Genomic DNA, 14,295 nt, shown 5'->3' on the forward strand with positions numbered 1-14,295 from the left:
GCCACAATTACTCTTATACCTAAACCACACAAAGACCCAACAAAGAAAGAGAACTTCAGACCAATTTCCCTTATGAATATCAACGCAAAAATACTCAACAAAATTCTGGCAAACCGAATCCAAGAGCACATCAAAACAATCATCCACCATGATCAAGTAGGCTTCATCCCAGGCATGCAGGGATGGTTTAATATATGGAAAACCATCAACGTAATCCACTATATAAACAAACTGAAAGATAAAAACCACATGACCATTTCATTAGATGCTGAAAAAGCATTTGACAAAATTCAACACCCCTTGATGATAAAAGTCCTGGAAAGAACAGGAATTCAAGGCCCATACCTAAACATATTAAAAGCCATATACAGCAAATCAGTAGCTAACATTAAACTAAATGGAGAGAAACTTGAAGTGATCCCACTAAAATCAGGGACTAGACAAGGCTGCCCACTCTCTCCCTACTTATTTAATATAGTTCTTGAAGTTCTAGCCAGAGCAATCAGACAACAAAAGGAGATCAAAGGGATACAGATTGGAAAAGAAGAAGTCAAAATATCACTTTTTTTGCAGATGATATGATAGTATATTTAAGTGATCCCAAAAGTTCCACCAGAGAACTACTAAACCTGATAAACACCTTCAGCAAAGTGGCTGGGTATAAAATTAACTCAAATCAGTAGCCTTGCTCTACACAAAAGAGAAACAAGCTGAGAAAGAAATTAGGGAAATGACACCCTTCATAATAGTCCCAAATAATATAAAATACCTCTCGGTGTGACTTTAAGCAAGCAAGTGAAAGTTCTGTATGATAAGAACTTCAAGCCTCTGAAGAAAGAAACTGAAGAAGATCTCAGAAAATGGAAAAATCTCCCATGCTCATGGATTGACAGGATTAATATAGTAAAAATGGCCATTTTACCAAAAGCGATCTATAGATTCAATGCAATCCCCATCAAAATACCAATCCAATTCTTCAGAGAGTTAGACAGAGCAATTTGCAAATTGTTGTGGGGAGGGCGGTAATGGGGGGAGGATGGGGAGGAGAACGCCCATAGAGAAGGGGAGGGGGAGAAATTAGAGGGATGTTGGCCTGGAAATCAGGAAAGGGAATAACAATCGAAATGTAAATAACCCAAGTTAATAAAGATGAAAAAAAATTTGAAAAAAAAAAAAAGTCAAGCATCATTTTAAGAGTTGAAAGCCTCTCAACTGTGGGTTCCTGTAAAATAATAGTTAAGTTATATTCTTCTTATTCCAAGGGGGAGGAACCAGGACATAGTCATAATCAGATTCAAGCAAATCAGAATTCAACATTATAAATATCTAACTATCCAAGAATACTATGAACCCAGAATGGAATTATTAGACATAATATGTAGACACTTTCTATTTTAGTATCATATGCATGTGTGTGTGTTTTACAAATTTATGTGGGTACCATAATCTGGATTTTTTTCTCCTTAATTTACATTACTTTACAACAGTAACTTGAGGCAAAATACATGCAAATACATGTGACGTCCCCGCCTACTATTATTGCCAGAATTCATATTTATATGTAAAATACAACTCATTCATGTCTGGATATACGACTTGAATAAAACTAGTTTATTAAATTGTTAAATACTTATTCATCATCATACTCTTTTAATATATCATGTATATTCAAGTCTGTAGGAACATTTGCCTTCAGGTGATAATACTGCTGCTCTAAGTGAATATGTGGAGTCTGTAGAAACAGCTACAGAGTAATAAAAAAGCACCAGATGTAATGGTCTAGCATTTGTGTTCCACTCTTTGATCTGTGCGTTTTTATGTTGTGGCACCAGAGATGGCCTTACACAGGCCACACAATTGCTCTGCTCAACAGATCTGTGCTTTCGTTTCAGTACAATCTGACTGGGCTTTTTCCTTAGTAGGAAGGAATGGGGAGGGCCCACATACTTGTGAATACTAATATATAAAGATGTTCTACCCACATGGATGCGATGTAGACCCAGCACTGGACTTTCCTCACTGTCATCACTCTGCTACACCCAAAGGTAAACCATTGGTGTTTATCCCTGACTTCCCAGACATTAATTCAAACCATAGTACAGCTAATGGAAAGTTAAGCAAAGATACAATTAAATTGCTATGTCAAAAATTTTTGGAGAGAAGCAAAGAAGTAACCTTTGCTCTATAATATTCTGGGACACCTTAACCAGTCTTTATAAAGAGCCTTAAACCAGCTCTTTAATGGAGGGCATCATCTTTCAGTGACTTTCTCTTAAGTGTTTCATTATAACACTCAACAGAAATTACTAGAACTTCACTTTGAACGTGGCTGGTCAGATATTGCAAGTGGCTTTCATCATCTGCGGCTTTAACAGGGCATTAAGCTACTGTCCAATCACAGTGAATGCCCAATTTCTAATTCTTTCTGATATTCGGAAGCAGATGGTAACACTTATGTGCCTGAGTATCTGTCACTGCAGTCAGCTGTGCGCCTCCTCTGACGGAGAGGCTCTTCCTGGCCTGGCTGTTTGATCACTTATTTTATTTTTCCTGGCTGATGTTTCACACTTTGCTCTTTATACTTTCCAGTAAAATCCTTTGAAACTCAGACTTCAAAGCAAGCTGCACCGAATGCTAAAACAAGACCACGTCTACCAAAGTGTTTTAAATTCAAAATACTTGATACGTTTTAAGAAAACTCACTTCTATTTCACCAGAAAAATAATGTAATCTTAAATATAAGTAAAAAACTTAGCAGTAATTTTTGTTGTGTTTTTAGTTTTCTTTCATAGATATTGATTTAGACAAAATGCAGAATAGTCACTGCTCTTTGTGGCAAATGGTAATGGTCATTCAAGGAAAAAGCTTGAGCATAACTAAAACTTTAATAAAAATTAAGAAAAGTTTTTGTTTATGAGTAAAACTGTATTCTACCATTGAACTTATGTGAAATGTTAAGACCGAGTTTGCGTAACTAAATAAATAAGCCACTGGTACAGGACATTCACCCGTTTAAGAGTGAGTTGCTCGAGGACAAGAACTAATGATGGCTTTGTGATAAAACAGGCAGAGCAGACGGTCTCAGTCAGTGTCTCCTTACTGACTAACGTCTCAGTAGCCTGGACTACGCAGTGAGTTCAAGGCCAGCTTGAGACAATCGTACTAAAGAACAAGCAAAACAAAAACAAAGAAAGCTAGAGGCCAGGCATGATAGAGTGTGCCTTTCATTCACACAGAGAGAACCTATTTCACAATCCAAAGGGGGAAAAATAAGGGGAAAAAAATCTATCATCTAAGTTTTAGAAAAAAAGGAGAAAATTTTCAAAAATCTAAAAAAGTTTTAAGTAATATTCTACTCTGACATTGTCTTCATGCCTGCCTATCATGACTGCTGGTGCTAGAGTGGCAGAACTGATTCTTCGGGTGCCTCAGTAGAAAACCCAAGTGAATACTGTGAAAACCGCAGTGTGATGTCAGTCCAGGTTAGGTGACAATGTGTCACTTTTGGTTTGCTCATTTTCATTACCGTTCTGAAGTTATGTAAGAAAAGTCCTGATTGTGAAATATAAGATTAAGTCTTAGGAATAAAGAGGCAAGAGGTCTACTCTTAGGCTACCACAAAAATGTCAGACATAACAAACTCAGTCACAGTAAATGAAAGGCGGCATACGTAAACATACAGTAAAATGTTAATATGGAGAAGCTGAAGGACACTCAGAAACTCCTTACTCTTGTTGAAAATAATGTAAACTGTAGGAAAAGAGTTACACTACAGGAATGTTTCAGAGGAAGGAAACATACAATAATACAACAGTCTCTATCAGAAACATATATCGAAAATATAGCATGAAATAGAGTTCCATTCATTTCATGGAGGACAATGTAGAGCTGGAATTTCACACCAGAAGAAATTAGTAAACAGACCTCTTTAAACATACACTTCTATACAGAATTTATCTATTACCTCCAATATCCACAATGAATTAACTTTAATTAAAAAGGCAATTTAATCTTAGAGAACAAGGAATTAAATAAACATAAAACATTAAATTGAAAGTAAAACAAGGAACTTTCTCCAGTCTATGGATGAACACATAGTATCATTAAGAATCTGGTCAGCTTTCTTACCATAAGCCAATTAATTCTAAAATGAAATGCAATTAATTAAGGAATATCATAAGGTAAACAAGGGCCATGACTTGAGACCCTTTGTGCCCATTATATTAAAGATCAGTTCAGGAATCTCTGGAGCACTGGGGAAAACTCATTGTTTACTTGACAACAAAGTATATAAAAATTAAGATACAGTAAGTAAAGAAAAGCTGCTTTCCTGTCAAAAATAACTAACCAAATCCATATTATCAAAGTTTACCAAGGTTAAAACAGAATTAGAAATAGAGTTAAACAACCCTTACCCTATTGGGAAATCGACATCATCGCCATGGGCTGTCATGTGATAAAGTCCAAATTTAGCCAGTTTAATGTGACCCTACAATGAAGAGAAAGTCAGTTTGAAATACTTTAATACATCGAAGAAAGTTTTATTATATGTTTTATAAATAAGATAAATATTATGCAATCCAATATAATATTTTTTAAACATTTCCTTTGTCTGACTGTATGCCACAGAAGATACCAAAGAGGGCATGAGATTCCCTGGAACTACAGTTGACTGCAGTCATGTGAGCTGTCTGATGTGGATGCAAGAAACCACACTCAGGTTCTCTGGACAAGCAGCAAGTGTTCTTAACCACAGAGTTATCTCTCATGGCATATACATATAATATTTTATCAAAATACTACTATTTAAGAATTTATAAACCACTATGATTATTCACAGAATCATGTGGCAGTGTTTAGTGTGCCTTACGTTCATTACATGGGTACACACTTGTGGGTACATGCATACACATATACTAACATATACTAGACTGTCTGGTCAGGGGCTGGAGATGACCCAGTGTGAAGAACACTTGTTGCTCTTGCAGAGGACCAGGTCCAGTCCCCAGCATTCGCAAGGCTGCAAACAACTGACTACTCAGTTCCACAAAACCCCAATCCCTCTTTGGGTCTCTGTGGATGTCAGGCTTGACCATGCCGCACAAATCAATCCACAGGCAAAAACACCTATTTCACATAAAGGAAAAAGAAGTCCTTTATTAAAGGATCAAATCAAAATTTCATTGGACACCTTTGTTACTCACATTATCAACAAGCCTTTTCTTAACACCCCCCCAAAAAAGGGCAGAAGTTGTCATTTTTCTTGAATCTTTGATTATAGTGTTTAGTAGAAATTTTGCAATGAATTTTCTTCCAGGGGCTTGAAAAGATCACTAGCTGTGAAACTGTAGTGCTTTTATATTTAAGGTTGTGGGCCTCGCCTTTAATGGTTGAGCCACCTTTCCTGACTGTGAAACAGTAATTCTTAGTGTGAAAATTTACAGTTTAAAAAAAAAATCAAGATTTTAAAAAATGTTACATTTCTAGCTGTCTTTTTGTTGTTTCAGAATAACAGTAGCAGTCATTAACAAGAGCTCCATAAGAAGGTAAGTCGAGGTTTTACATCCCCTAAGACGTTCCTTTGCGGGCGTGGCTTTCCTTTTGTAAAGCTGGTTGGAAACCGGTTTGGGCGCTCAGCACTAACTCAGCCTCACAAACTACATCCTCGCTGGTGCTGCCATGACGCCCGCTTCACTGCTGTGAGTTAGACATCAGGAGTGCTGTTTTCTCCTTTCTTTAACCCCGTGGAGAAGCCACATTAAAATTTGAGATTCAGAAAATAACCATATAGAAATAATTGTCCCCAAATTACCCAGAAGCTAGTTCTAATTTATGAGAAAATTAAATTACGCTTTTTAATGAAAATATGCCATTTTGCTACCCACTAATGTGTGTGTGGGGTGACTACATTATTAATCTCCGTAAGAGCTCTGACAGAAAAGAAGTCATCCCACGGAAGGGGACTAGGTGTGAGCAGATGGCCAACAAGAGCTACGAGACGGGAAAGAAGGAGCCATGAAGACACAAAACGACCTGGCCATGCTTATAGTGATGGCGCTCCACATGCATGGCTGACACTGTTGTAAAGCTGGAAGAACTGACGAGCAGGGACAGGCTGGGAGCCTCTCTGTATATCCTTGTGGTGTCTGTCAAGTGGCGGAGTTAAACTCAGTTCACATAAGACACAGCCCTTTGAAAGAAGAGTGAGTGGAGAAAATAGAGCACAAAGCTAGAAACCAAGCTGGGGCGTAGTGGAGAAAAATTCATCGATATAATTTAATAATTGTTCTTCCATCTGCTACAAACCTATCACTTCCATATTCTTTACAAATATTCTGAAAGCACATAGTTAGTCTATTTCTGAATAATGGAGGATTTTAGTAGTTTTCATTCTCAAGCAATATAAAAGTACCTATTATTCACTGAAGATTACCTTCCGATCCAACAGGATATTATGAGGAGACAAGGCCCGGTGTACTATGCCATGCTTGTTCAAGTACTGCAAGCCCTCAAGTACCTCATATGCTATGCACAGAACTGCTGAGTGACTGAAAAGAAAGCAGACATCGAAGATCAGTTACCATGCAATACAGAGTCTGTTTTAAGGAACAAAACGAGACATAATAACGAGTTCAGACAGTGACGATTTACTGTACCTCTTCCATTCAAAGAAAGTGGAACAGGGACACCTCAAAAATATACTTGTATATATTGTGGATTTCCAGATTAAAACAAAACTGATGTGATATACTTACAGTTTAGGCTACAAATAAAACCATCTTTGTTTTCTCAGGGTAAGACTTGAATTTGAGTGATTTATAACAGAATAAGATGTACTTGCTTGACACTGACAGGCTGGGTGTTTTAACAAATTAACAGTTATATTTTTAAAACATCTGGGACAAATCAATAAAAGTCATATATTCTGCACAAACAAAAACAAAACAGTCCATGAAAATAAGATGTGTTTCATACTATATAGACCCTACATATTTCCATATCAACTTGTAAATCATTCAGTAATTCATGACTTATCAAACATAAGCTTTAAATCTTGCCCTATCCTCTCTAAGTCAAATCTCAGAGATGCCCATTTTCTTCATAATTTTTCCTTTTTCTCTTCCACTGTTTGTCCTTGAATTTCATATATATATATGTATATATGTATATATATATGTATATATGTATATGTACAAAGAAATCGTTCAATTCAACCTTCCAACTATCAATGTTAAATTTTAATAGGAGAGTTTTTTCTAGCCATGTTTTATTTTTAAAAACTATTATCTGAAAGCAACCACAAGAGGTATATATTTTAAAAGAATTAAAAAATACTGAGGCAATAGTAAAGACTAAATGGAATCACTGTCTTTGTATATTGTGGCGGTTGGTTTTGCTTGCCTGTTCTGTTGTTGGTTTGAGACAGGTTTCTCTGTGTCCTGCTTTCCAGACTGCTTTCTCCCTGCTCTGCTTGAAATAGTTCTCCAAGCAGTGTTCCCTCGCTATTCTAAAAAAATTCTCTGAATGCTCATCTCTTGCGGATCATAAGCTCACACGTTTGCTTGTTTGTTTGTTTGTTTTTTAAACACTGGAAAAGAACTCAGAGATCTGCCTGTGTCTGTTAAGCACAGATGATAACAATCTGGGGCCCTACCCTGAAATTACACCTGGGCCTAACTTTGCTCTGATGAAGGCTGACTCTGAATTTAGAAATCTGCCCGCCCTTGTAAACAGAAACAAAAAACTTAGCTGGGTGGGATCTCCTGTGATCGCCACTCCTGAGATGTCTTTATCTCCTTCCTTAGTATCTTTCTGACAAGTTGCCTCACAGCACAGCTGCTTTTGTTCCTTTAGATTCATGAAGCCCTTCATATAATTCATATTTCATCCTTATATTTTACATAATTGATAATTATGTATATATCTATGTGTGAAATATATTAAAAATTATATATACACATATATATATATGTATATATATATACACTGTCACTGCCTACAGGCCCACCAGAGGAGGGCATCGACTGGATCCCATTACAGATAGTTGTGAACCACCATATGGTGGCTGGGAATTGAACTCAGAGCCTCTGGAAGAGCCATCTCTCCAGTCCCTGAAATCATGTAATTTTGGAGTCTTGTTTTTGAGTTCTTTCCCACAGCTTAGGGGCTGTCCCAAAAGTCACAGCATTTACAATTTTGCTGAGACATTACCTACATCTTCGCTTCCCAGATTTTGCTGTCTCTGATTATCATGGAGTCATTAAGATTAACAAGGAGGATATTCCGTGAAAGATGAATGTAAAGACATGTACATTATTATACAAACCAGTCTTATGCCCACAACAGCCACTGGCACTCGTAGTGGCCTATGCCCCACCACCCTGCCCCCTAAGGGTAATACCAGACTCAGCACTTATATGTAACTGGTACTACTTAACTATTAAAAGATAACACTTGTCTGATCTGGTAAGAATTATGATTCAAGTATACTTGGCTGGGGAAAACATTAAAAAAGACATAGGTTATAGGAAAAAGATTGCATAACAAATCAGTGGTTGCCATGGGCTTTGGGGACTACAAAGGAATAAAGGAGAGTTTGAGGCTATTGGAATTGTTCTATATCATAGTTTTGATGAGATATTCTTTATCACACTAATTAACTATACATTTACAGGGTAAATGGTAAGCTCTGAGAATTAGACCTCAATAAAACTTGCTTTAAAATAGTAAGTGAAATACATTTTCTTTAAAAAATCATTACTAAAACTTGACCCTCTCTCCCAAATTAAAAGTACAAGAAAGAGCAAGAGATTAAAGGGCTGGAGAGATGGCTCAGTGGTTAAGAGCACTGACTGCTCTTCCAGAAGTCCTGAGTTCAAATCCCAGCAACCACATGGGGGCTCACATGAGACCTGATGCCCTTTTCTGGTGTGTCTGAAGACAGCTTCAATGTACTCATACATAATAAATAAACCTTAAAAGAAAAGAGCAAGAGATTAGAAAGTCTCAGTATTCTCTTGCCACTGGGTTGACAACTCTTGTCGCAAGAACCATGGACTAACAGACCCTCATACCAGGCATGAGAACGGTTCTGTGCTGTTGGTGCCTGTAGTCCAAGTGACCCTCAAACAACATAGGCTTGGTTGTTTCCCTTAATCACCCACCTCTTGGAGGTCGAAGGGAAGCTCCTAGTGCTGAAGAAGTAGCACAGTTAGCTTACAGGACTCAGGTCATTAGAGCTGATCTAACGTGAAAGTCTCCTTCCTGGGATCTAGCTTTCAGACTACCAGAGAGAACTATGTCAGCAGCCAAAGGAGAGACACAACTAATGGTCCTACCCAGCTGTGACACTCACTCCCATGAGCCATGATGGCCAGCACTGCAAGACACACGGATGTCTTACCATCAGCTCTGCATGGTCGTCAACAGCTGTCTAAGTGGGCGTAAGGACCATTCAAAGGGAGGGGAGCCATGTCTAGTGCTGAAAACATAGCCAAGTCTCTAGGACCAGGGAGGATCAGAAGAGGAACTACTCCTCCCCTAGCTACGCCAGCATGGTTCCTCTACTACACTCTACAAGTTACCCTTGCACCAAGAGACAAGTATGGCTCGCGCTCCACATACAGAATTCTCTCTCCAGCCAATGGAGACCATTACAGAAAGTGGATAAAATTCAGAGATGGATGGATTGTGGGAAACTTTTGCCCAATGAATACCTTTATAGCACAGCTCCTGCACCTAGGGCTCAGGGAAGATTACTAAGGAGGACGATGAAAAGATTCAGAATACCAGGAAGGCTGCTGTAAGACTGCCTTAGAAAGGCCTGCATGAATAAGACCTGAACAGTGACAATATCAACAGACATGTTAAGAAGGAAGGGCGACATCTCACAGGGTCCCACCCCTAGCCAAAGAACTGCAGGCGGAGAGAGGGAGATTTAGCCTCTCCCAGAGATGAGTGTCTTTATTACTTATCTAATGCAACACAGCCAGCCCTGAAATTGTACGAACACATAACAAAAGTGCTCTCAGCAGGGTGGATTTACATATTTGTGCATATATTTATATTTAGCAAAAATAATTAAAAGATAGGCTATCAATTTTAAAATAGGGGTATGGGAGGGGCTGAAGGGAAGAAAGGAAAGTTAGAAAGTAATGTAAATATATTGTAATTAAAATGCTCAAAAACTTTTTAAGTGAAAAAAAAACTTAATTTAAGCATCTCACTTGGTTCTGTAAGTTAATTTTAGCTCCTCTTTTTAGTCTCTCTCTTTTCCCTCTCTCTGTTTCTTCCCCTCCCCCCACACCTCCGCTTCCTTCTCTCACAACACATACACACACACACACACACACACACACACACACACACACACACACACACACTGTTTTACAGATCTTAAAAATTAGTGCCATATTCAGCAGTGTCACTAGAGGTCCTCAGCTGCATAATATTTCAACTCAGACTTCTCTCATGGAATTGGAATCAAATGTTTACAGTGACTGTTTTCATTAAACCAATTTTGAAACAGTTGAATACCGAAGACTTGCTCTACTTTTTATTGTGTGCTTTTATGAATTGATGTGATATTAGATTTGTATGCCAAAAATACATTCATGTTAAAATCTTCATATTAAAATAAAATTTCAAAGCTAAAGTTCATGAAGTTCTTGGCTACTGTGTGAAACTCTAGAATTATGGCTATTGGGCTCAGTAACTTAAATAAAACAGTGAATCAGACTTGCCTCTGCTCTTCCATAACACTTAAGGTTTAGTTTAAAAATTATTTTATAACATAAAAGAAGAATAAAACATTACTATTTGAAGTACTTAAGGCAATGGCAAATGGTAGTTCCGGAACTTTGCATGCTTGTTTTGTCATGAGGTATTTGGGGAAGAGGGTGCTTGGTTTTGGACAGGGTCTCTCTGCAAGGCCCTGGCTGGCCTGGAACTTTCCATACAGATCAGGCAGAGCTCAGAGACCCACCAGATTCTGCTTCCAGAGTGCGGGGGTTAAAGGCTGCACTACACTTACTTGTCTTAAAGCTGTTTTTCTTCATATGGTCGATAAGTTTGATGATGAAATCTTTTTGTAAGTAATGTAATTATAATGGCTTAAAACATCTAATAGTTAATATATTACATTCACATGACATGTGAAAGGCTCAGCAGGTAAAAGGCAGGGAAGGCTTAGCAGGTAAAAGCGCTTGCTGCCAAGCCTGGCAGGCTGAGCTTGATCTCTAGAACCCACGTGGTTGAAGGAGGGAGCCAACTCCAGCAAGTTGCTTGCTGACCTTTCTCCACTTATGCTGTAGAACAGGCATCCCCAGCTTCCCACCACTTTATCTAAACCGCACATCTCCAAAGTCAAAATCTTGAAAATAACTAACAGAAAGTATTACAGTTTAGTCAGTAAACTTAGTTTCTATGCTTTGGTTAGAAGCGGTAAGATCCACATAGCCTCATGTGCCTGAATCACCGGTTCCCACAAACAGTAATGCTGTGCCGGAAGTACAAGGACCTTTTGGATATCATGTGTAGTTGGGACACTGCCATTGGGGCAGGGACTCAGATTTATAGGCTGACGGACGGCATGACTTCCCAACTTGCCAAGGTGCAGGCAAGCACCCTCAAGCTCCCGATAACAAATCTTTCCTATAATGACGGATGATGTCTCCTGATCCACCAGGCAGAACAAACCCTTCCTCCCCTAAGTCACTCATGCCAGACATTCTGTTAAAGCAAAAGACAGGAACCAACACAGAACATAGTAACAAGAACTTAAGTCTCGAGCTGGAGAGGTGGCTCAGTGGTTAAGAGCACTGACTCCTCTTCCAGAGGTCCTGAGTTCAAATCTCAGCAACCACATGGTGGCTCACAACCATCTGTAATGAGATCTTACGCCCTCTTCTGGTGTGTCTGAAGACAGCTACAGTGTAATCATGTATAATAATTAAAAAAAAAAAAAAAGAAAGAAAGAAAAAGAGTCTCTCTAGTAAGTCTTACCGGGTGTCTCTAAGCCTTTGTTTGTAAGTTTGGAGTTACAGGCTAGAGAAGCCTGAGAATGCTGTATGGAAAACTTAACAGATGATTCTGCTGGGACTGTGGAAGATCACAGCGCTGATAGTCATGTGACCATAAAGGCTCTGCTCATCAAGTTTCATAGGAAAGAAGCATTTTATTGGGAATTAGGCTAGAGCAGTGATTTTCAACCTGTGGTGACCTTTTGGGGGTCAATCAACCTTTACACGGGGATCACCTAAGACAGTCAGAAAACAGATATTTATAGTATGATTCATAACAGTAAAAACCTTACAGTTATAAAGTAACAATGAAGCTAAAGTTACGGGTGGGGTCACCACAGCACGAGGAACTGTGTTACAGGTCGCAGCACGGGGATGGCTGTCCCCACTGCTCAGAGGCCACTCATCGCTGGCAAATCATCTGGATGCTTGCTGGCCTGTGCTGAGGACCTGGGTAAGGCTGGATTAAAGAGAAGTGCACTACTTGTTTGGAGACTAGATAGCACTCAGGCTGTGGTGTGACTAGACTCACGGCCATCTAGCCAGATTTACAGACACAGCAAGTTTAGAAAGGAGAGCTGAAAGAGGAGCCGAAGATGGCAAAAATGTGCAGTCTGGCGAGGAAATGAATATGAGGCAACTGACAGCCACAGACGAGGGGATGCGGACAGAGCAGCTGCAGGGGTTAAAGCCCCATTAGAGAGAACTCACACGCTTCCTCTACACTTTGCAGGAGAACACTGGAAAGGCTCCTTGAGAATAGGATCTCACCCACATACAGATCTGGGGCATAAGACAGGACACCCATGTAAAGAACATTCATGTGAAAGGACGGTGCCTGAAAACAGAGCTTTCATGGCAGACTACTAGAAAACAGTTGCCTAGCAAAGTATTTTCTAAGATGCTCATGGTGCCACAGCAATGGTCTAAGGGGCCAGAATGCATCTTCAACAGCAGTGGCAGCAGCAGCAAACTTTGCTGTCATCCTACGGTGTAACTCGCGTAGGCATACAGAATGCAAGAGTAAGGGGGTCATGGAAGTTTATACTGAGGATCCAGAAGAAAAGCTAGTGGCACCAGATAAAGTATGGCACTTATACTCCTCACAACGAGGCCCTGAGAGGCTATTATGGGAAGCTATGAAGGCCAAACTTATGGTGCTATGCAGACCTCAGCAAGATGCTAAACATGCCAGTAATGTGGGGCATTTTCCAAAGAAAGCTCTAGGTATCCAGTAAAGTCAATGCAAGAGAGTGCATGCATGCTGCTGGTGGGGAGACCAGGGGCACAGCAACCCAGTCTATTGGCCAATGATTAATGTTACAAGGAGGCGTCAAAGCCAGACGGAGCTACAGGGTCTAATGCTTGTCCAGCTGTGCCTCAGTCTTGCTTTAGTCTAAGGCTTCCTTGCTAGTTTCCTATCATTTCTCTTTGGTTTACTTACTCTGACAGTTTATAGAAGAAAGTAACTTAGAAATACTTTTTGGATGGGGCGCACAGTCTGGAGTCTCAGAAGAGATTCTGTTTTAGCAGTAAAACGTTGATATTTTTTTTTTTTAAAGATTTATTTATTTATTTTGTATATGAGTACACTGTAGCTGTCTTCAGACACACCAGAAGAGGGCATCGGATTCCATTACGGGTGGTTGTGAGCCACCATGTGGTTGCTGGGATTTGAACTCAGGACCTCTGGAAGAGCAGTCGGTGCTCTTAACCACTGAGCCACCTCTCCAGCCCAACGTTGATATTTTTGAAGTTGAGTAAATGCATTTTGTATTAGGAGACAGCCATTAGTTTAAACACGTGGCAACCAGCTGGAACAGCTATTTCCTGGAGGCAGTAGGAATAAGCACTGGCATAACGACTAATACATAATCTTGCAGTACTTGGGTAAATTGTAAGATAAGCTTTTGAAGAGAGTCTTAGTCTCATTTTCTGACACGGTGACAAAACACTCTGACACCAGCAACTGAAAGGAGGAGTTTTTCTGATACCCAATTTTAAATTTTAGTCCATCATGGCAGGAAGTCACAGTGACAGAGCCTGAGAGAGCTGGCCATGTTACAACCATAACCAAAAGCAGAGAGCAGTGAATTAAAGCATGTGTGCTAGAACTATAAAGTCCAGGTCCCCAAGCCCAGGGAATGGTGTCACTCACAGGAGTGTGTCCTCCTACATCAATTATCAGAATTACGATAAACCGGCACACATTCTCAGAGGCCCTCATCCCAGGTGACTTTAAATTCTGTTAACTTGACAAAGAAACCACCAATCC

At 39.4% G+C, this 14,295-nt stretch overlaps 1 protein-coding gene across 1 annotated transcript in view; it reads right to left on the bottom strand.

The window, feature by feature from the left end:
* Positions 1–14,295, bottom strand: part of Tbck (TBC1 domain containing kinase) — a 153,316-nt gene that overhangs the window by 116,904 nt on the left and 22,117 nt on the right. The window contains exons 4-5 of the mRNA XM_032897303.1: positions 6,434–6,548; positions 4,416–4,489 (exon numbers count right to left, since the gene is read on the bottom strand). Of these exons, the coding sequence (XP_032753194.1) occupies positions 4,416–4,489; positions 6,434–6,548 (189 nt within the window). The remainder of the gene's footprint in view (positions 1–4,415; positions 4,490–6,433; positions 6,549–14,295) is intronic.

Source organism: Rattus rattus, chromosome 3 (assembly GCF_011064425.1).
Source record: "Rattus rattus isolate New Zealand chromosome 3, Rrattus_CSIRO_v1, whole genome shotgun sequence".
NCBI lineage: Eukaryota > Metazoa > Chordata > Mammalia > Rodentia > Muridae > Rattus > Rattus rattus.